This window comes from Typopeltis vanoorti, chromosome 18 (genome assembly GCF_054136105.1).
Source record: "Typopeltis vanoorti isolate ZY-2024b chromosome 18, IOZ_Tvanoo_1.0, whole genome shotgun sequence".
Lineage (NCBI taxonomy): Eukaryota > Metazoa > Arthropoda > Arachnida > Uropygi > Thelyphonidae > Typopeltis > Typopeltis vanoorti.
This window is the reverse complement of record NC_143566.1, coordinates 47102825-47125865: the sequence shown is the minus strand read 5'-3', so window position 1 is coordinate 47125865 and position 23041 is coordinate 47102825. Positions and strand designations below refer to the sequence as shown.

At 37.9% G+C, this 23041-nt stretch overlaps 1 protein-coding gene across 7 annotated transcripts in view; it reads right to left on the bottom strand.

The window, feature by feature from the left end:
- The window catches only part of LOC150096631 (b(0,+)-type amino acid transporter 1-like), a 347057-nt gene that overhangs the window by 180814 nt on the left and 143202 nt on the right, over positions 1 to 23041 (bottom strand). For all 7 annotated transcript variants that reach the window (XM_090408724.1, XM_090408727.1, XM_090408729.1 and 4 more), the window contains one exon: positions 13555 to 13815. In XM_090408724.1, coding sequence (XP_090264850.1) covers positions 13555 to 13815 — 261 coding nt within the window. The remainder of the gene's footprint in view (positions 1 to 13554; positions 13816 to 23041) is intronic.

Here is a 23041-nt window from a genome sequence, read left to right as displayed (position 1 = left end):
TTCAGAAAACTCAAAATCAGTGCTAAAACACAAAGATTAAAGATCAATCAGGATAAAATGAATATTTAAAAGTATGTAGAAAAAACAACAACCAAGGGGAAAATTACTAGTTTACTAGTGATAACCAGAAATTTTAAAATTCTACTTCCTTCAAAAAAGCTTGGAATGCTGATTACTTGAGAGCAATAATAGAATAAGTACAGAAATACAAGCTGGAATATGTGCCTCCGATAGATATTATTCACTACATCGTTCATTACCTTCCAAATTCTCTCAAGCAGAGTTAAAACAGAAATATGCAAGACAATGATTAGATCTATTAGATAAAAATATGGGGCAGAAACCTGGAGAATAACAAACACAAAGCAGAATACCAAGATGCAAAAGCCTTTCAGATCTTTAAAAATAAAAATCTTCAGAAAAGTTCCTCAGCAGGTGAACAAAGGAGACATAACCAAGAACCATACCAACTCAACCTTAATGTAAAATTTCACAACATCTCCAAAACTGCAGCAAATATGGAATTTGAGGTTCAACGCAGACACACAAACAAATAAATAAAATCCTCCAACAGCATACAATAGATCAACTTGCCGGCGCAGATAGCATCAGCCTGGCCAAAAATTATTGCGATCACTGAGACGTGGTTGACAGAAAGGGATATAAAAACAGATATAGAAGTCACTGGGTATAGCATTTTTCGCCAGGATAGGAGGGGAAAGCGTGGTGGTGGGGTGCTGCTTATGATAAGTGATGACCTATGTCCTCTAAGAGTGGAGAATTTGGAAAGAAGTGAGACAAATGATTTTGAGAGCGTATGGTGTGAGCTAGAGGTAGGCAAGACAGGATATTTAGTGGGGTGTTGCTACAGACCCAGGAGCACAGAGGATGGGGACCAGGAGATGTTTAGACAGCTAAGTTTGGCAAGTGCAAGAAGAATGATTGTTATGGGAGATTTTAACTTCAGTAGTATAAATTGGAGAGAGGAACATGCATGTAACAATAGGGGAATGGAATTTCTAGAATTCTTGAGGGACAAATGTCTTAGGCAACATGTAACAGAGGGAACAAGAGGTTCAAAAATTTTGGATTTGGTTATAGCATCAGAAGAGTTGATAATAACTGAGTTGACGTCTCTCCCACCAGTTGGAGAGAGTGACCATATGGTGTTGACATGGAAAATGAATAGACATGCAGGAGTATCAAAGAGACGGGAACTTATGTGGAATTATAAGGCAGGTGATTATAATAGTCTTAGACGTCAACTTCGGGAAGTTTCATGGAGGGAGGAATTGGACGGCCGGGATATCACCAGTGCGTGGGAAATTGTGAAAGAATATTTGTTATCAGCAATGGTAAGTTGTATACCACGAGTGAAGAAGAGGGCGCAATTTGGAGTAAAGTGGATGACAAACAACATTAAACAGGAACTGCATGCGAAAAAGAGGCTATGGAAGAGATATAAGGAGACAGGTGAAGAGAGGATGGGTGAAGAATATAAGACACAGGCCAGAAGAGTGACTCGTGTGGTAAGGAAAGCGAAACTGGAATATGAGAGGAGATTGGCCCTAAGATCCAAAGAAAATCCTAGGGAATTTTTTAGCTATGTGGCCAGTAGGAGGAGAAATGACTGTGGAAGAATGATATTGTGGGATAAAAATGGGAATAGAGTGACTGATGCAGAGGACATAGTGGAATTGTTCAATGAACACTTTATTGGAGTATTTCATCCTAGAGGAGTCAGTTTTAATGCTAGAGGGATAGGACTGGTACGAGGTCTGGAGGTACAGGAGGAGAGTGTGTTTCAGATAGAGTACTCTGGATGTCAGTAAAGCTGTGGGACTGGATGGTATTTCGCCACGAGTTTTGAGAGAATGTGCTAGCGAATTGACAATACCTTTAACGTGGCTTTACAATGAAAGACTGGCTTTCGCAAAGGTGCCCAGGGAATGGAAGGAAGGTAAGATAGTGCCATTGCATAAGGGTGGTAACAGACTAGAAGTGTCTAATTATAGGCCAGTCTGTGTGTCATCAGTAGTTGTTAAGATCTTGGAGAAAGTAGTGAGGGACCGTGTACAGCATTGGGCAGATGAGGGTAATGTTATCTGTGAGAATCAACATGGATTTGTGAAAGGACGCTCTTGTTTTAGCAATATGCTAGCCTTTTATAATAAAGTTACAAGAGCATTAGATGAGGGAAAGGCATATACTGCAATTTTCTTAGACTTGGCGAAGGCATCTGACAGGGTGCCACATGATAAGCTGATATTTAAGTTGCAGCACATGGGTCTGGATGTCAGATTGGTCAACTGGATTCAGGATTGGCTGTCTGATAGGTATCAGAGAGTTGTGTATGGTGGAGCAGTTTCCAGGAGGCAGAGGGTTACAAGTGGGGTCCCACAGGGCTCAGTACTAGGACCTATATTGTTTAACCTTTATATCAATGACATAGCCAGTGGATTGCAGGGGGATATTCAGTTGTTTGTGGATGATGCGAAGCTGGGAAGGTTTATGAGTAATAGCGCAGATGTGGTAGCCCTGCAAGAGGATTTAAATAAGCTAGACAGATGGGCAAATGAATGGGGATGTCAGTTTAATGCAGCAAAATGTAAGGTCTTGAGGTTTGGGAAACATCGATGGGATGCTGCATACTCTATGGGAGGAGTTATACTGGAGGAAGTAGGGGAGACAAGAGATCTGGGGTTGATGATTGATAGAAACCTGAAGTTTAGGGGACATATTGCAAAGGTGGTGAAGGTAACACAGAGGATTGCTGCTATTATGAGAAGGACACTGACCTGCAGAGATAAGAGGGTTATCATTCCGTTGTATAAGTCTCTGATCAGACCACACTTGGACTATTGTTCTCAGATTTGGTCCCCAGGATTTGAAGGGGATAAATTAACTGTGGAAAGGATACAAAGACGGATGACAAAGATGGTTTCAGGACTGTACAAGGATAGTTATGAGGATCGGCTGAGAGAATGTGGACTGCAGAGTTTGGCGGATAGAAGAAGGAGAGGTGATATGATTGAGACTTTTAAACTGTTGAGAGGTGGTTACAGGGTTGACACTGGGGAGTTCTTTCGCTTGGTTGATCAGCGGGAAGGAGTGATGACAAGAAGCCATCCCTGGAAGTTATGAAAGGAAACTGTGAGCAAGAGGGTAAGGAGTGGTTTCTTTGTGTGGAGGGTGGTTGAGCCGTGGAATGCATTGCCTGATGGAGTGGTGGGAGCGAGAACGGTCAGTGACTTTAAAGAGTGGTATGATAAACTTTGTGTTTCTCAGGGGGGGACCTCCCCTCGATGAGTCTTGATAGACTTTATGTCTTAGGAAGGACCTCCCTCGATGAGTCTTTTGACTCCTTGGAGGCCTGAATAATAATAATAATTATACGAAATTATCTGCAACAGAAGCTGTCAGTACACTTGGCTGATGTACTAACATTGCCATCATACACAGCAACTATTGAAACTGGAAATGATGTACACTGAACATATAATAGATGCTCCACCTCCTATCACAGCCAGCAATGTTTGAATGGAGCAAATATCCTGACCAAATCAAAAACCCCCATGAAAGCAATATTCCAAATACAGCCTTAAAAATGCTATGCAATAACAAGAAACAAATAAATGGAAGCAGATAAAAGGTAATGTTACTGTTATAATGAAGCGAACAGAATACAACAAGAAAAAAAAGCATAACCTTCCACACAATCATTCTGATTATCAACTTATTTATTTATTGATGTGGGCTTCCCCCCATTTCTCAACCACCCCTTAGGACTGGTTGAGCCCTCCTAATGAAGTATTAGGTTCTATATCCTATGACTGTAGCCAGTCATAGGATATAGAATCTAATATATAGATATAGAACCTAGATATAGTACACGGGGGCCAGTTTGCCTGCTTGGGATGAAAAACCCCAGATAAACTGCTGGAAAAAACCCTGCTGTCCACGCCCAGGACTGGCTTACTTGGCTACAGCTGAGGAAGATCCTTAAGCTCCACACGTCACTGATGGGAATTGAACCTAGGACACTCCTTCCCTAGGCATATGGTTGTGAAGCACATAGCCACTAGGCTAACTGCATGGACATTATTATTATTATTATGTGACCCTCCAAGGAGTCCAAAGACTCATCGAAGGAGGGCACCTACTCTACACCTCTCCGTGTAGCTCAATCCACCAACTACAGCGAATCACATCATCTACACCATCTACTGCCCACCACTACTGGTATTTTCACAGACAATCACAAACAACCATGCCCACAGTGGGATTCCAACCTGAGCCTTTTGGCTGGAGAGCAGATATGCTAACCAATCAGCCAACGAGGCCAGAAAATTACAGATCAAAATCCTAATAATACACAAATGAGAAAAAAAAGTTCTTAAATCACTGAAAAATTTTCATCCAAAGAATTTGTCAACAAGCTCAAACTTGATCATATAAAATCACCTGGAATATATGGAGTACCAAAAATTCACAAACGTGATAACCTCTATGAGCAAATGGTATAAAATCCTGTTGAATTTGATTTAAAACGGTATTGATGCGAACACAGATTGATAAGAAAATAACCATTTATTAACTTAACAGCTAATATTTTGCTGGTATTATATCCAGCATCTTCAGAGCACACGAACAAAGTTTGTTACAAATGCGAAACAATCACAATTCGGTGTAACAGTGGGACTAGTGCAAGTAATTGCAGCATGCAACACAAGACTAAAGTCCTAATATGGCACCTCTAAGTTTAAAAAAAAAAATAAATAAATAGTCCAAAGTTTTGAAAAAATATAGTAGTCCTTGAAAGTTTTGAAAAATAGTAGTCCAAGTTTTGAAAAAAATAAAATTAAAATAAATAAATATTAATTTGGTCTTAGGATGACTGTCTACCAAATCTTTGGTTGATTTATACAGCCATACTTGTTAAGGTTTAGAGTATGTTTTAAGGCTTCTGTTGATTCCAGGAACAACCTCCGACTTGTAGAAGCTTCTGTGCAGTACTTTTGTTTTTTTCCAATTGATCCTGTGTGCCGGGGTATCCAAAGCACGGTCTGCCAGACCCGACTTGCCACAGCGAAAGTGCCGGATATATTTTTTGTGTTCACTGAGGCGGATGTCCACAATTCTTCCTGTCTGTCCGTAGTAGGCTCGATGACAAGAACAGGGCACTTCATAGACTCCTGGATGTGATAAAGGAGTGAATCTGTCCTTAGGTGAATGGATGAGAGTTGCCAATTTCACATAAGGTTTAAAAACAGTGCGCAGTTGGTGTTTGTTAAGCACCCCTAGATATCTTTTCAGATGTGCCTTGAATGTATGGGATGGTGATAGTTTTGTTGTAGTCTACTGTGGTAGATAGTGGGGGGATTTCTGGGTAGCATTTAGTATTTTGTCTATCTTATGGGGATTATACCCATTGGTTAGGAAGGTGTGGTGTAGGTGAGAAAGGTCAGCAGTGAGAGCAATGTCATTGGAACAGATTGCTCTAGCTCTATGGGTTAGTGTTTTTAAGATACCATATTGCTGAGAAGGGCGATGGTGTGATTGTTTGTGTAAATAATAAAAGACCAAATGAATATTTATTTATTTTAATTTTATTTTTTTCAAAACTTTGGACTACTATTTTTCAAAACTTTCAAGGACTACTATTTGTACTACTATATTTTTTCAAAACTTTGGGCTACTGTGTTTTGTTTTTTTAACTTAGATGGCAGCGTATTAGGACTTTAGTCTTGTGTTGCATGCTGCAATTACTTATACTATCCCCACTGTTACACCGAATTATTGTTGTCTCGCATTTGTAACAAACTTTGTTTGTGTGCTCTGAAGATGCTGGATATAATAACAGCAAAATATTAGCTGTTAAGTTAATAAATAGTTATTTTCTTATCAATCTGTGTTCGCATCAATACCATTTAAATCCAATTCAACCATAAGCCTATCCACATAGGTATAAAATCCTACTTAAGAAGCCAAACAGCTTGCTAAGTCACTCATTTCCCTTCACTATGTGGATTTATTTGCTATTTGGCATATTATTATTATTATTATTTGTGACACCTCTAATATATGTGAACAGCTACCATCTATATATCCACTTCACAACATAAGAAGAATCAAATAACTGTTTGTCCCTTCTTAGATACACTAGTTAGTTACTTGCCTTTTAAGTGATTCATTATCTTTTTCTATTTATAGAAAGATAAGACATCACTAGAAGAACCAAAAGGCATTCTCTCTCTCACACACACACACACACACACACAATCAGTCATGCAGCTTAACAACATGGTATCCTAAAAAATGCTAATACAGAGTCAGGACTATCTGTTCTAGTCATGCTCTTTTCACAGAACTCATCTACCTCCACAATACATTTTGGCCAATGGTTACAACCCCAAAAAATATATAAAATGCTAAATGTTCAACACAATCCTTCTTCCTATGATATACAAAACTGCAGCAAAACAATTGCTATCCCATATGTCTATGACACATCTGGCAAGATAACCATGCTTTTTTTTTTCTTTCTTTCTTTCTTTTTTTTTTTTTTTTTTTTTTTTTTTTTTTGACTCTATAGAGGTTGGGTGTTAAAAATAATAATAAACAAACTCTTCGCCACATTCAAATCATATATGAAACTAAACGACCTCATCTGCTCACCAAAGAACAAACTCCATCCTTTATCTCATACAGGAGTGTAAGTACCCTGTAACTATGAACTAGCTTACTATCTCAAACATGTAGATCTGTTGACATCTGCTTTAGATAATGTAAGAAATAGATTTTGCATCATATTCATATTTTATAATAATGCAACTGACTAAGCTGAATAAAAGGACTCGATACAGTATGATACTGTCGGGCTTTGCTAAGTCATTTAATAGGATACCACATGAAAAGCTGTTGAATAAATTGGAGGATGTAGAACTGGAATATAAACTACTGACTATTAAATATAAACTATTAAGCAGATAGTTGTCTGAAAGGCAGAAATGGTATATGGGGGCAAATATGCCAGATTTTTGGTGACCAAAGGAATCAGTCCTTGGACACCTGTTATTCAATCTATACCTTAAATGATATTGGAAAGGACCTGAAAGGAAATGTTCAATTGTTTACTGATAATGAAAAGATAGGCAGAACAATCAGGGATACTAATATATATAGTAATTAGACAGTGATCAGAGCAGGCTGGAACTGTGTGCAAATAATGGCTTTCACAATTCAATTGCTAGTAAGTGAAAAGTTATACACTTTAGAGGTGATAACAATTCCAATAGCATATTATACTGGTGCAGTTATTATGCTTGGATTGGTGAGGCTCGAGAACTTGGAGTTATGGCAGACAGGAATTTGAAGTTCAATGGTCAAAATGAACTTCAAATTTGCAAAAATTGCAAATACAATGCAGAGGATAATTATGATGCTGAAATGAACAAAGACAAAGATATGAAAGTCATTTTGTCTCTTTACAAGGGCTAGTTTGATATGCCACACCTAGACTACTATGCACAGATTTGGTTTCCTAGGTTCCAAGTGGATTAAATAAGCTGTGGAAAGGATGTAAAGAAGAGTTAAAAAGATGATACTGGTATTGTGGAATGTGGTGTGTGGGTTGCAGACACTGGCAAACAGGAGAAAGTGGAGTGATTATGATAGAGGTCTATAAACTTCTAAAAGGATTCTAAAACACTGGGGCATCCATGGAAATCAAGAAAGGGATAAGAGCTAGCTTTTTTCTCTCACAGAGCAGTGAGTGAATGGAATAGTTTGTCTTTTGGGATAGTGAGTGCATCATCTAGTGTGAATGCATTTAAAGAAAGGTATGACAGCTGTTTTGGGTGATTTAGAGACTCCCTCAACAAGTCCTTGCCTTCCTGGAGGTTTCAGATGATAATAATATATAGGGTGGCCATAATTAAATTTCCACTATTCAGAGCCTTATGTCGCTTGATCTTATAACCAGAAGGTCACCAAATTTGGTAGGGAGACTAATCAAGACATGGGAAGAAGGATTCTGCAAAAAAGTTCAAAAAAGTTGCCGATAGGAGTAATATAGTTATACAATGTAAAAAAGCATTAAAATGAGTAGACAAATGAATAACAAAAACTGAAATGAAAGATTACCTTTATGTGTTGCACTTATAAGAGCAATAAAACATTTAATATTAATTTAATTTATCACAGTAATTGTGATATGAGTTACTGGAGCAAAAGTATTTTCATAAATTTGTTGCATAACTTGTGCAAACTCAGTGTGCACATGTGAAATAGGACCTGATTCAATGTGGCCACTGTTCTTCTAGACCAGAAATTGCATCCTGTACACAGCATTCTGCAGAATACAACTTGTCTGTAGGAATGTTTGTCACAGTCCATGATACATTGTCATTTTAGGTTGCCAAGTTCAAGATACTGTCACAATAGACATTAGCCTTCAGGTAACTCCACAACCAAAAATCGCATGGAGTAATATCAGGAAAGCAAGGTGGCCATGCAACAGTGACTAATCACCCTTTCTTCTGTGAAGTGATGCCATGGAAGCTGCTATACTGATTGTGCAACGTGGGGAGGTGCTCATTTTGCATCGTCCAGATTTTGGTCTCGTCCAGACATGGTTATTGTTGAAATGAAACTGTTCAGCATATCTTAATATTTTCTGTGCAGTAATAGAAAAGGTTACTGGTACTGCTGGAGTGATGTCCTCAAAAATGAATGATCCTATTATAAAATATGCTGTGAAGCCACACCAAATGGTAATTTTTGGTGAATCTAAATGGGAGTTCCTGAAGCCCATGGGGTGATTCAGAATCCCAAATTTGACAATGCTGGGTGTTTACAGTCCAATTCAGATAAAAATTCACATCATCTCTCAACAAAATTTTCCAAGGCTAAACATCAATTTTCAATTTGATCAGAAATGCCAGAGCTACTGTCAACCACTTATAATCATTTTATAGTAGCTGCTGTATGCATCTGATCTTGTATGAATAAAATATAATAATTTTGTGCAAGACTTTTCATACCATGAAATAAGATATATCCAATTGTTGCACTATTCCATGGATGCTGCTACTACCAGCAACATTTTTGTGTGCACTCTGTTGGCAATAGTAGTGGCAACTTCTTCAATTACCCATGCCAGCACTGGTTTCTGTCCTCTGCCAGGTCAAATTTCCAAAAGATCCCGTTTCTTCAAACTTCTGAATCATCAATCTAACTGTTAAGATAAAATAACTTTAATTCATTAAGGTAAGGTAAAATAACTTTACAAGTACTACACGATAGGATAAAGTGAGGAACATGTTGAACACAACTATCAATAGGAATACGTTTGTGAAGTTTTCCCGTTACTTTATAGCTCTTATGATGAAAACAAAACAGGTATCCAACTTTGTTTTCTGCACATTTTTGCCTTCCTGGGCTACAACAGTGCATATTCACCCTATTGATGACTTTTCAAACTAAAAATTTTTTTTGCAGAATCCTTCTTCCCATGTCTTAATTAGTCTCTCTGCCAAATTTGATGACATTCTAGTTGTTAGATCAAGCTACATAAGGCTCTGAATAGGGGAAGTTTAATTATCACCACCCTGTATACATTCACATAAGCTCTTTCTGGTAAATGACACAAAAAAAATTATCGGAGAGTGTATAAGAGTATATCCTTCAACATTTGAGTTACCTTGGTTTCCACTACTACTTAAATGCCAAGGTCAGCCAGGAGCCTGTTATTAATGCTTAAGTTTCTCTATATGACAGTTGTTCTAAACTGTTGCTTCTGATTAGAGACCAAGGAGAACCTAAGGAGAACAAAAATTCTGTTTAATACCATGGCAATCCTATGTCACTGATGACAACCAACAGTTTGAATCAGTTGTCAGGCCAGTGAAATCTAACTTAAATCCATCCATATTCTTAAAAGGAAGAATAAATGGAAATCATCTGCAAATTAGCACAATTATTGTGCTATTTTCTCTCCTAGGCTTCTATGGAGTCACAAGACCAATTACAAAAGATACAGACCATCACGCCTATTGTATGCCTTGAAAACATTCAGCATGAGAGCATTTACAAACTATTCACAAACATTTACAAACTCACCACATGCCATGTCCGTGCAGTTAACCTAGTGGCTGTGCGCTTCACAACCATATGACTGGGGAAGGAGTGTCCCAGGTTCGATTCCCGTCGAAGACGCGAGGATCTTCCTCAGCCATAGTCAAGGCCGGCCTTGGGAATGGGCAGTAAGGTTTTTTCCACCAGTTTATCTGGCGTTTTTCATCCCGCAAACAGGCAAACTGCCTCCGTGAACACACACAGATCTACAGCCATAAATACTTAACCCCCCTCATGAGGGGATTCAACTCACCCCGATAGGGATGGGGGGGAAAAGGGAGGAAATTCCATATGAATAAACAAACAAACCACATGCCATACAAAAATCTCCTATTCACTTCCTTACTCACTTGTCCTTTTTATAGCATCCTGGCATAAACTCTCATTTTCCCATCAACTATTATCCTGCAATAATTCTCCTGTATTTAGGATAGGCTCCACTGACCAACTTTTGTCTCTATCATAAACACCTCTTCTCGTATATATAATCAAAATCTGCAAAACCACATCCCCATAAACTGTCCTAGTACTCAACAATCCTGAGAAAGTCTTAGTTACTTCCCTCTGCACTGTTTCCTTGTTGTTTTTTTTATAATCAGATGACTGCACAAAAATCCAAATGTGGTCTGATAGTGTGGTCTGATAGTGCCATTTACAGTGGAACCATCATCCAAGGTTTTTCTCATTACAGCAAAAATTTCCTGTAACCTTTGCAACTTTCATTATGTGTTCCCAGAACACATATTCTTCTGTGTTCCCAGAAAGATAGTTCCCTATCCATCAAGATCCCCAGATCTCTCATTTCCTCAACCTCCTGGAGTAAAGTTCCAGTTCCTCAAATATGATAAGCCTCATCCCATTTTCTCTGATCAAAGTGCATGATTTTACACTTTGCAACATTAAAATGACATCTCCATTCTTCAGTTCAAAGCACCAACCTATTCAAATCATCTTGGAACATTTCAGAACTTCCTGACATTGCTCTTCCTAATCAGCATCATTAGCAAACAAGTGAATATCTCCTCAAATCCTGAACTATATCACTGATACATAAAATAAACAGTAGTCCTAGAACAAAAGCCTGTGATACCCAACTTGTCACCTTCCTTTTTCAGAACACTGCACTCTATTATTATTTGTCACCTCCAGGGAGCCCAAAGACTTTGAGAGAGGGCATCTACTCTACAACTCTGCTTCCACCACTCACAATCCATCAACTGACCGCAACTACACCAATGCTATCTACCGCCGACCACCACCACTAGTATTTCCACAATCGCAAACATCCATGCCCATGGCAGGATTCAAACCCGCAGCCTCTTGACTGGAGAGCGAACATGCTAACCACTCGGCCAGCCATATACAAAGAATGGCTCCTATCAGTCAATCATTCCTGTAACCAAAGTTACCAACTGACTATCCATCCCCATCCTACTTAATTTCAACAGCAATATGTCATGCAGTACTCTACTAATAAAATCCAGAAAGAAAGAAAAAAAAAAATCATTGTATAAGCATCTCCTCTGCCTGATGCACTTTTCACCCTATTATAAAATATAACCAAGTTACTGATGCTGAAGCAAGAGCTCCCCCTTTTAATTTTCATTGATTCAGATGTGTAGAGAAGTGGCTGATGATTTTTTGAGTTGTTTTTGGGTTGTAACCATTTAATAAGGCTGTATCTTTTTATTAAAGATTATTATTAAAGGAAATTATTAAAGATACATCCTTATTGAAAGTTACAACCCAAAAACAACTTAAAAAAATCATCAGCACTTCCCATCACATCAACCCAGACAAGAAGAAGAAGCCTGTACAACTCTTTTACCATATATCAAAAGCATCTCTAAACGTCTGTCAAAAATTATGAAGAAATACAAACTTGCTGCTACCTATAAACCAATCAACTACATCCATAATTTGCTACCTTCTCCAAAATACAAACTCTCACCTATGATGATACCTGGCATATACAAAGTTCCATGTTCTTTTAAGATGTCATACTATGAACAAACAGGAAGATCTATAAATAAACGAATCTGAACATCAAGACCACATCTGTCTGATCAAATCACACAAATCTGGCCTCGCACAACATGGAGTTGAAAACCCTAACCTTAGGATCCAATGGAAAAACACCAAGCTGCTACATAGATCCTTTATATAAACATGAGTGGTTATATAAAAAAAAGTGCTGAAGCCTTATGTCACAGACCCAATCTTAACTGTAATGACTGTCTCACTATTCCAAAGGTCTGGGAACTTATTATTATGTGACACACCTGGGGAGTTCAAAGCTTCATCGAGGGAGGTAACCTATTCTACAACTCTGTCTCCACCAACTATACAATGAACTGCAACTACCATCATCATCTACATCAATGGCATCTACCACCTACCACCACTAGTATTTTCACAGACAATCGCAAACATCCATGCCCACTGTGGGATTCGAACCTGCAAAGCGGATATGCTAACCACTCAACCAACCAATTGTATAAATAAATTTATCAGATATATTTTAATTTAATTTACAGCCAAATTTTTTTAACACCTCAAACACGCTATCGTACACAGAGGGATTCCAATGTAGCTTGAGCACTAACTGTTCCTTTGAATGTAATCCCTAGTATTGTTTGCATTAACTGTGCTGATGATGTCTTAAGATACTTAGACACAATATCTACATATTATTAAAATTTAATTACTGTGGTATATGTGAATTTTTAGTTATAAATTTATTCAGTGTATCTGTATTCACAATGTCAAGCAATGCATTCCACCTACAACCATGCTCCTTATGCCCCATCCTCCTTATACAGCTTCTAGAGATGGTTCCTTGTTCTGCCCACACCCCCTCAATTCTATAAAAGAAAGTTTATTCTATATTAACCAGTAACAACCCCTTGCCAACTTAAATATCTCAATTACATTTCAATTGTAGGAGTATTACAGGATCAAGAGAAAATTTTCAAAATATGACAGCAAAGAGAGAATAGGAGGTCACTCTTGGGCATTGTTACACAATTTGTGGTTAGCAAAGGCATAACGACTTCATTTTGTTTGTTTGGAGAGAGAGTGAATGAAGTTGGTCATGAGTTTTCTTGTTGAATGAGTTTGAGGAGGAGTATTGGTATTGTGTGAATAATAATGTCAGTTCTCACAATAAGTCTATGGAAATGTCCAAGAAAATAATAAGGCAATAAAAAGTAGAACTAAAATAGAAATAAATAAGGAGACTAACATGTAGATTTAACAACTAACACTTGGAGATCAAATGAACATTATAGGCTGAATTAAGCTGGTATGGATAATGGACATTTCTGTTATAAAGTAAAAAAAAACGTTTCACCTTAATATTATGCTACACTTACAGTAAATACAAAATATAATGCAAAAAATAATAAAATAACTTACAAATCCCAAGAATAGCCACTAGTTTCTTCACAATAGCAGGAGGAACACAGTTAGGATACATAGGCTCGACAACATATTCTGCAAATGTCAGCAACATAATAGACACAGCTGCAGGTTTTATTAAAATAGAACACATCCAGGAATAAAGGAAAGCTGGAATATCTCCAGCTCTCCCCATACTAGCAAAAGCCTTCAAGAAATAAGCATATTCTCCACCAGACATTGGGATCGACGTACCAAGCTCAGCATAACACAGAGCACCTGAAAAATCATTTTTATTCTTCTAATTTATGAATGTAACTTGAAAGAAACATTTTTTTTTAAGCATTTACAGCTGGCTTATAATTAATTTTAATAGAAGACAAAAAAAAAATTAAAATTACAGAAAAATATTTTCAAAACAATTTTTGTACATATTCTTATTTGATATTTATAAAAACTTAAAACAGATAAGCACATTTATTTTATTAAATATTAGTCAAGTAATCAACAGCTAAATATATGAACCACATTGTTAGTCGTCCTATTCAATATATTCAAGTCCTTCTGTAAGGAGGACTCGAATAGACTGCATGAGTGGGGGGGGGGGGATAAGTGAAACTATCAGTTCAATGTTGCAAAGTAAGTTTTGAGATTTGGTAAGTAATGACCGGATGCAAAGTATACACTTGGAAGGAGGTAGAGAAGACGAGAGATCTGAGAGTGGTGGTGGACAAGGACCTGAAATGCAGGGATCACATTGCACAAGCTGTGAAGACATCACATTGGATAATGCCAATGATACAGTGGATGCTGATATGCAGAAATAAAGAGGTTATAATGCCATTGTATAAGGTTTTCATTAGGCCTCATATGGATTATTGTGCATAGATTTGGTTGCCAGGTTTTCATGGTGATGAGGATATGTTAGAAAGGTCCAGAGAAGATTTCACATTCCAAAGACCACAAATCTGGCCAGTGGTCTTTGGAATGTGGAGTACCAGAACAGATTGAGAGAATGTAAGTTGCAAAGCCTTGTGAACAGGAGGAAGAGGGGAAGGGGATATGATTGAGACATATAAGCTAGTCAGGAGTTGTTATTGGGTCTATAAGGAGGGTGTGGACATGGGAGTAGGTTCTTTGCATAGAGTGGTTGATGAGTGGAATGCATTGTCTGAATGTGTTGTGGTGTAGACATATTGAATCAGTTTAAAGCACAGTTGGGTGAGCATTGTGTGCAATAGTTTGTACCACCCACAATGAGTCTCCATCATCATCTGACTCCATGGAGGTCAGATGATGAAGAATATCCTAATCCAAATCTTTCCCAATATGATTAACATATACAGGTTAAACAGCAGTTGTTCTAAAACAGACCCCTGAGGCACACCACTAGTGACTTCCCCTTCTGGGAAGAAGGAAAACACTAGCCACTTCACCAACATCCATAGCCTAAACAGCAATACAAACAATATGCACCACCACCTGCAGACATCTAAAACAGAATTACTATTCCTTTCAGAACCCTATCTGGCAACCTCAACAGCTACTCTACATCGCAACTGCCCAAATTGCATTACACAGCTCTTTCTATCAGAAGGTTGGCACTTACGCATTTGTCAGAACTGACATATCTTGCTAAAGATTGCAAATCCTTGAATCCCCACTATTTGACTCAAAATTTCTCTACTAAATCAACCTGCCCTTTTCATATGCTGCCTCTATCGCTCTCCAAACTCAAACTACTAACCTTTCAACTTTCTGCAGTCTAAATACCCCAATAGCAAGGTCATCCTTCTTGGGACTTCAATGTCCATAACTGATATTGGTTCCCCCCTTCTCCAGTTTCACTAGTCAAGTAGGTAAGCATTCTGAGGTGTTCGCCATCAGCAATGACCTATCTCAGATCATCAATCTTCCTACCAGATGACCTCCCCCCCTCCAATTTGCCAACAACACACTATCTCTTTCTAACAAGCTCCCCCTTCCAGGTATACTGTAGCTGTCAGTCCTCCTCTTGGAAACTCATACCATACCACAACCTCATTCAAGTCTCTTTTGTCAGAGAACAACCTTCATTCACAAGTTCACAGTCTTGTGTCCTTTGGCACTAGTGCCAGATAAGGGACTTCCATGACTTCTATTCCTCCTTCCCCATGGTCTGACTGCTGCTTCAGTTCTTCTGATCTAAATACCTATTCAGACAGAATAACAGAAATCACCCTCACAGGAATGAAGACTTTCATCCTTTATTCCACCCCCAATTCTCAGCCCCCATCCAAGCCTTGGTTCTCAAAAAAAAAAGTATGCCAATGCTGTAAAATAAAAAGAATCTGTTACCACAATTGGCTCAAAACCAAAACTGCAGCCATCCTCTGCACCTATGCTGTAGCTTGCAACAGCTGTAAAAGAATCATCACTTAGTCCAAGTCAGACTTCGAAAGGACCAAATTCTGCAAACTCACCTCCTGCCAAAATGGCAGTCGCTCCTTCTGGTCTCTTGTCAAGGCCATTGGGTGCAACTTCTGTCCACCCAGGTTTCCCCCATTCTCACATCCCAATGATACTGTAGTCACCTCACCAAAAGATAAGGCCAACTTACTGGCATCACTCTTCTTTTCCAATTTCTGCATTGGTAACCTGGACAAAGTTCCCTCTACTCCAAAAAGAATGGTTGCCTCGTGTCTCCCATAGTCTCCGACAAAAAGAAATTTGAAGAATCCTTAATAACCTGAATACAAACAAGGCATCTGGTCCTGACGGTATCCCAGAACTAACACCTATCTTGTATCGCCTCTTCAATCTATCCTATTCAACTGACATCTACCCTACAACATAGGAACAGATCCATATCCAGTCCATCCCAAAGAAATGTGGTAAAAATCAACCAATTAACTACTGTCCAATTGCTCTCACTTCTGTTTTCTCAAAAAATATGGAGAAGGTCATCAACAAACAACTCTTGAACTGCCTAGAGACATATCAACTAATCACTGACCAGCAGTATTGATTCTATCACTCATGATATACAGCTGATCTTGCTTACACCCCACCTATGGATTCAGGCTATGGAGAAATTTGGAGAAACTCATGTGGTTGCTCTCAATGTCTGTTTTCCTTGGAAAAAATAGCTGAGAGGGCAATACTAATACGACTGCAGAAAATCATTAAATAATTAAATTTCATCCCTGAGAAGCAATTTGGATTCCAAGGGAACCATTCCACTGAAAACGTTCTCAGTCATGGAAAACATTTGCATAGGGTTCAAATGGAAGCAGCACTCAGGGCCAATCTTCCTGGATGTCAATGCTTTCCACAGAATAAGGCACAATGGGCTACTCTTTCCTTAGTCCTACTAGGACTAATGAAACTTCCAAAATCCTTTCTCAGCGACTGCAAACTTCGAGTGAAGGTACAGAGAATTAGATTATCTGAACACAAAAATCAAAGGAAGTATCTCCCAGGGGTACATTCTATCACCTCTGTTCTTTGTTAGCTATGTGTCTGACATCTCATGCAAAGTTGCAACCACAATGGCCCTATATGGAGATGATACTGCAATAATGTTGTAAGTTTTTTCACTTGGTTATACTACAAATTAAAAATACCAAGAAATCCATAAAGATATGTTCTTTGCATTATGGAATACTAAGGCAAGTGATGTAAAGTCATCAGCTTCTATATACAAGTTGCCCGAGTCCTGAAAATAGTTCAGGTGCAAACTTGTTTGCTTACACTTGGATAAAGGATTAAACCAAGAATATAATTTCCTGATATCTTTAATTTTCAGTGTACCCAAGTGGAAAAACTTACAACTATCTCTAATCCAGAGTATTTTAATAATAAGGTGTGACAACTTTTGGCTACTCATATACAAAAATATGAGTTCTGCATTACTTCAACCTTAGTATCACCTCTGGATCTGGCTCCCACTGATGAGACCTCAATAAAGGTTGAAACCAGTCTGGGTAGTGACCCTTCCAATAATTATTATTATTATTATTACCACGGGCTACTCCAGGAGTCCTTAGACTCATCGAGGGAGGCCCTAAACATCATGTTCACACAGCTGTTCAACATTCTCACAGTATCTATCATACCTTGCCTTGAACTCGCTCACTGTCATAGCACCCACAACAGACTCTGGCAGCTTATTCCACTCATTTACCACTCTAAAAGTAAAGAACCCAGCTCTAACACCCCTGCTAACCACGCTCTTGCCCAGCTTCCATGGGTGTCCCCTAGTTCTCCCACCACCAGTCCTGATCTCAAAAATATCATCTGAATTAATCCTATAGAATCCTTTTAGCAATTTGAATGTCTCAATCATATCTCCCCTTTTTCGCCTATCAACTAGTTTCTGCAACCCACAAATCTTCAACCTGTTCTCATATGGTGCATTCCATAGACCTGCTATCATCTTAGTCACTCGCCTCTGGATCCTCTCAACCTCCTCCCCATCAAGAAGGAACCGAGGTGACCAAATCTGGGCACAGTAGTCGAGATGAGGTCTTATCAGGGCTCGGTACAGAGGTACAATAACTTGTTTTTCTCTGCTCGTCAAGGTATTTTTCAACAACCAAGTGAGTTGATGAGCTGATTTAGCTACTTTCGCAATGTGCCCCCTAAACTTCATCTCCCTATCCACCAACACTCCCAAGTCCCTGGCCTCATCAATCTCTTGGAGTACAGTTCCACCAATGTGGTATACTGCTGCTAATCTTTTCACTCCGAAATGCATAACCTTACATTTTGTCACATTAAATTGACATCCATTCTCCTTAGTCCAGAACTCCAATCTATCTAAGTCATCTTGCAAGACTTTGACATCTTCTGCATTCACTATCGCCCTACCCAACTTTGCATCATCAGCGAACAAATGAACTGTCCCACTTAGACCATTCCCTATATCGTTAATGAACAGATTAAACAGCAGTGGTCCAAGAACAGAACCCTGTGGCACACCACTAGTCACAGGCCGTTTTTTGGACTCTACTCCTGAATAAACTACTCTTTGATATCTCTCCATCAACCACCCAGCTATCCATCTCACCAACCCTATATCCATTCCCATATGTTGTAGTTTACGGATTAGAATTCCATGTGGTATCCTGTCAAACGCCTTTGCCAGGTCCAGCAGTATCACTGTAAACCCATTTCCCTTATCCAGTTCAGCCGTCACCCTGTTATAAAACTTGAGCAAGTTACTGAGGCATGATCTACCCTTCACAAAGCCATGCTGTCCTCTGTACAGTATCTCATTTTCATCAATCCATTCCTGTATTTTTCCCTTGACTACTTTCTCCAAGACCTTGACAATGACTCCTGATATGCTGATCGGTCGGTAATTTGCAACCAACCTTATGGACATGTATAATGCATAGCATTATACATGTCCATAAGGATATGTCTAATCTTTAGAGGTACCCCTGGTATAATTAAAATTAATAACTTAACACTTATAAAAATAAAAGTAATAACTTTTGGTTTTGAATTAAAAAGTTCAAATACAATGAAAGTAACAGTACATCATCAGTGTAGAACAAACAGCTAAAGGAATGGAATACAAAGTACAGAACAGTCAGTGGATTACCAATTAAAATTGTTGCTGCATGTCAGAAAATAATATTAATAAAAATAAAATATTATTAAATAATTCTTAAAAACTATTTCATTGATGGTTGCATAAGATAAGAATCTCCCAAACTTTTGGGAGAGACAGTCGTTTCGATTCAAATTCGGCCGATGTAAAAGGGCTTCACAACTTTCTTTGAAAAGGAATTCATATTTAAACTTGCATCTGTGGAGAAGACAAGCTTTATCCTACTGGATATTGTTTAGTGTCAATGCTATGTTGTGCCAGACCAGACTTATGAGGTTTCATGTATTCGATATAATACTGATGTTCCTTCAAAATTCTTTTTTCCACAGAACGGTCTGTTTGTCCAAAGTATGATAAATTACATTCACATGGTATCTGGTAAACACCAGCTAATGATAGCAGTGCCAGTTTGTCTTTTTGTAGATGGCAACGAGTGAGAAATTTTGTTGATAGGAAAATATGTGGGAATAAGATGATACCCCTTTAAAATTCTGCCAACAGTTCTAAGATGCCTGAAATATAAGGGATTGGAACTCTGTGGTCTGTTGAAGAATCCTGAGGTGTCAATTATCTGCTGGATTTGATCAGGGTTGTAACCATTAGATTCTATTAACTTTTTTATAGTGAAAAGTTCTTGTTGTAAGTTTAAGGGGGAGGAACACACTTTATGTGCTCTATTAATTAAAGATTTGATAACACTGGTTTTTTGAGAGGTGTGACGAGCAGACTTTTGATGAATGTATCTGCCAGTAAAGGTAGGTTTTCGATAGATGCTTGTTGACAAAGGAAAAAAGAATGAAGGAACATCAGTATTATATCAAATACATGAAACTCTTTGGTTTTGTTATGTCGACAATGTCTTTATGCACAGATTGCCTTTCTCAAAAACTGCCGTGATACGAAAGTCATTTCTATGTTTGCTAGATTTAGAGAAACAATTCGGTCTCCCAGAGCTCATGCAACTTGCATTCGTGCAAGTTTTTCCATGATAAGGAACCAACTTCGGGTGACTAAAAAAGATTTAGCATCTAACATTTATTCTATTTTGGATCTTGAAAGAAAAATTTCAGCTGTCCTGGATGACGAATTACTGGATATCGTTCTTCAGGTGTCTAAACAATCTTTAGCACATTCCTATGAAAAATATTCCTGCAAACGTATGCAAAAATATGAATCGTTATAGCATAAGCTAAAGAAAAACACTCCTATGAATAAATGGATTGTTAATATTTCAGGATGCCCTTTATCTGATGCTGAAACAAGCACATTAGCTAAAGGCCTTGATTTTGCTGTAGTACCTAAACGCATCCCTTATCTCAATTTTTTGCATAATATCAAACGTAATCTGTCAAGACTTTCTAGTGAAGAACTATGATTTGAAGTTGCTGCCTCACTTTTTTAAAAGCAAATTACCGCCATGTAATTTATCGAGTACTGAAATCCATGCGCTAACTTCATTAAGAAAAAATAATGAAATATCTATTTCAAAAGGTTGGTCGATTGGTAGAGCCTCTGCTACTAATGACTCATGCAAAAAGTTAAGCAAGTTTAAGCACGGTTAGTAGTTGGAAGGGGTTTAATTGTTAGATGCTGTTGGCGCACTCTCCCTCGATGAGTCTTTGGACTCCTTGGAGGTGTTAAATAATAATAATAATAAAAAAGCTGATAAAGGAAAAGCTGCAGTGGTCATGGATAAGGCTGATTATGAGAGAAAAGTAACCTGCCTTTTACAAGATACCTCCACCTATCAAGAAATCAATCATAATCCTACAAATTCACAAATTAAACAATTATATAAGTTGCTTGATGAAGTTATCAGTTGGGATCAAAACATCGTGGATAAACTGCGCACTTATTTTGGAAGAACTCCTTGTTAATATGGCCTCCCAAAAATCCATAAAGAAAGTTATCCAGTAAGACGCATCGTGCATTTTATTAGCTCTCCCACTTATCAAATTGCTAAATTTTTGTCACGTTCATTAACTGCCCATACTGGACATTCTAGATCATTCATCAAAAATTTGACACAATTTCTTGAACAAATCAAGGATGTTCAAATCAAAGAGTCTGACTTGTTAGTCAGTTTTGATACTGTTTCCCTTTTTCCAATATTCCAAGCTGACATTGTATACTTACTATATGATGATTACCCTCCAGATATTGCAAAGATTTTTAATTTGTTATACATTCAGGATATTTTGACTGGAAAAACATGATCTACAAACAAGTTGAAGGTACTGCCATGGGTAGCCCTCTGTCTCCACCTTTGGCAAACTATTTTTTGAAACATCTGGAAGACACCTTGTTCTCATCCATTCATCCCCAAGCTCTTTGGTTTCATTATGTAGATGATGTCTTTGCTATTTGGCCACATGCTGAAGAGGAACTTACCACATTCCTACAACAGATAATCACCCCGCATTCAATTTACCATGGAAAAAGAAAAGGCCAGTAGTTTACCATTCTTGGACATCCTCCTTACATGCACATCCTCTGGTACTTTGTTAGTCTATTGAAAACCTACCTTTACTGGCAGATACTTTCATCAAAAGTCTGCTCATCAAACCTCTCAAAAAATCTGTGTTATCAAATCTTTAAATTAATAGAGCACATAAAGTGTGCTCCTCCCCCTTAAGCTCACAACAAGAACTTTTCACTATAAAAACGTTAATAGAATCTAATGATTACAACCCTAATCAAATCCTGCAGATAATTGACTCCCATGTTCCAACACCTCAGGATTCTTCAACAGACCGCAGAGCTGCAAGCCCTTATATTCAGGCATCTCAGAACCTGTTGGCAGAATTTTAAAGGGATATCATCTTATTCCCACATATTTTCCTATCAAAATAAATTATCAACAAAATTTCTCACTCGTTGTCATCTACAAAAGACAAACTGGCATTGCTATCATTAGCTGGTGTTTACCAGATACCATGTGAATGTAATTTATCATACTTTAGACAAACAGGCCGTTCTATGGAAAAAAGAATTTTGAAGGAACATCAGTATTATATCGAATACATGAAACCTCATAAGTCTGGTCTAGCACAACATAGCATTGACACTAAACAATATCCAGTAGGATAAAGCTTGTCTTCTCCACAGATGCAAGTTTAAATATGAATGCCTTTTCAAAGAAAGTTGCGAAGTCCTTTTACATCGGCCAAATTTGAATCGAAATGACTGTCTATCTCTCCCAAAAGTTTGGGAGATTCTTATCTTATGCAACCATCAATGAAATAGTTTTTAAGAATTATTTAATAATATTTTGTTAATATTATTTTTATTAATTTATTAATATTATACTGTTCTGTACTTTGCATTCCATTCCTTTAACTGTTTGTTCTACACTGATGTACTGTTACTTTCAGTACGAAATATTTGTAAATTTAATTCATCAAAGTTATTACCGTTGGTTTTATACGTGTTAAGTTAATAATCATAAGGATATGTGCTGTGCATTATGGGGAAACATAAGGCAACTGATGTGAAGTCATTAGCTTCTTTATATAAAGAAGCTAATGACTTCACATCACTTTTTTTGCCCCAGTCCTGAAAATAGTTCAGGCTCAAACTTGTTTGCTTACACTTGGATAAAGGATTAAACCAAGAATATAATTTCTTGGTATCTTTAATTGATAATGCAATAACAGTCCACTCCCTGCAACCTGGATTAGCAGCCAAAAATCTGCAAAATGCGGTCTCAGAACTTGAACAATGGTTTAACCCGGCATTAGTAAGGTGGGGTGTCGCAGACACGAAAGATTTTAAATTGACTATAACTTTTTAACAATGTGTGGCAGCGAGTCATACCTCAGTATAGCTTCCCCACCTATAACCTGCTACTTGACGCCATAGATGACAAGTTGTTGCATGCAATCAAGTTTAGAGTTAATTTTGTGG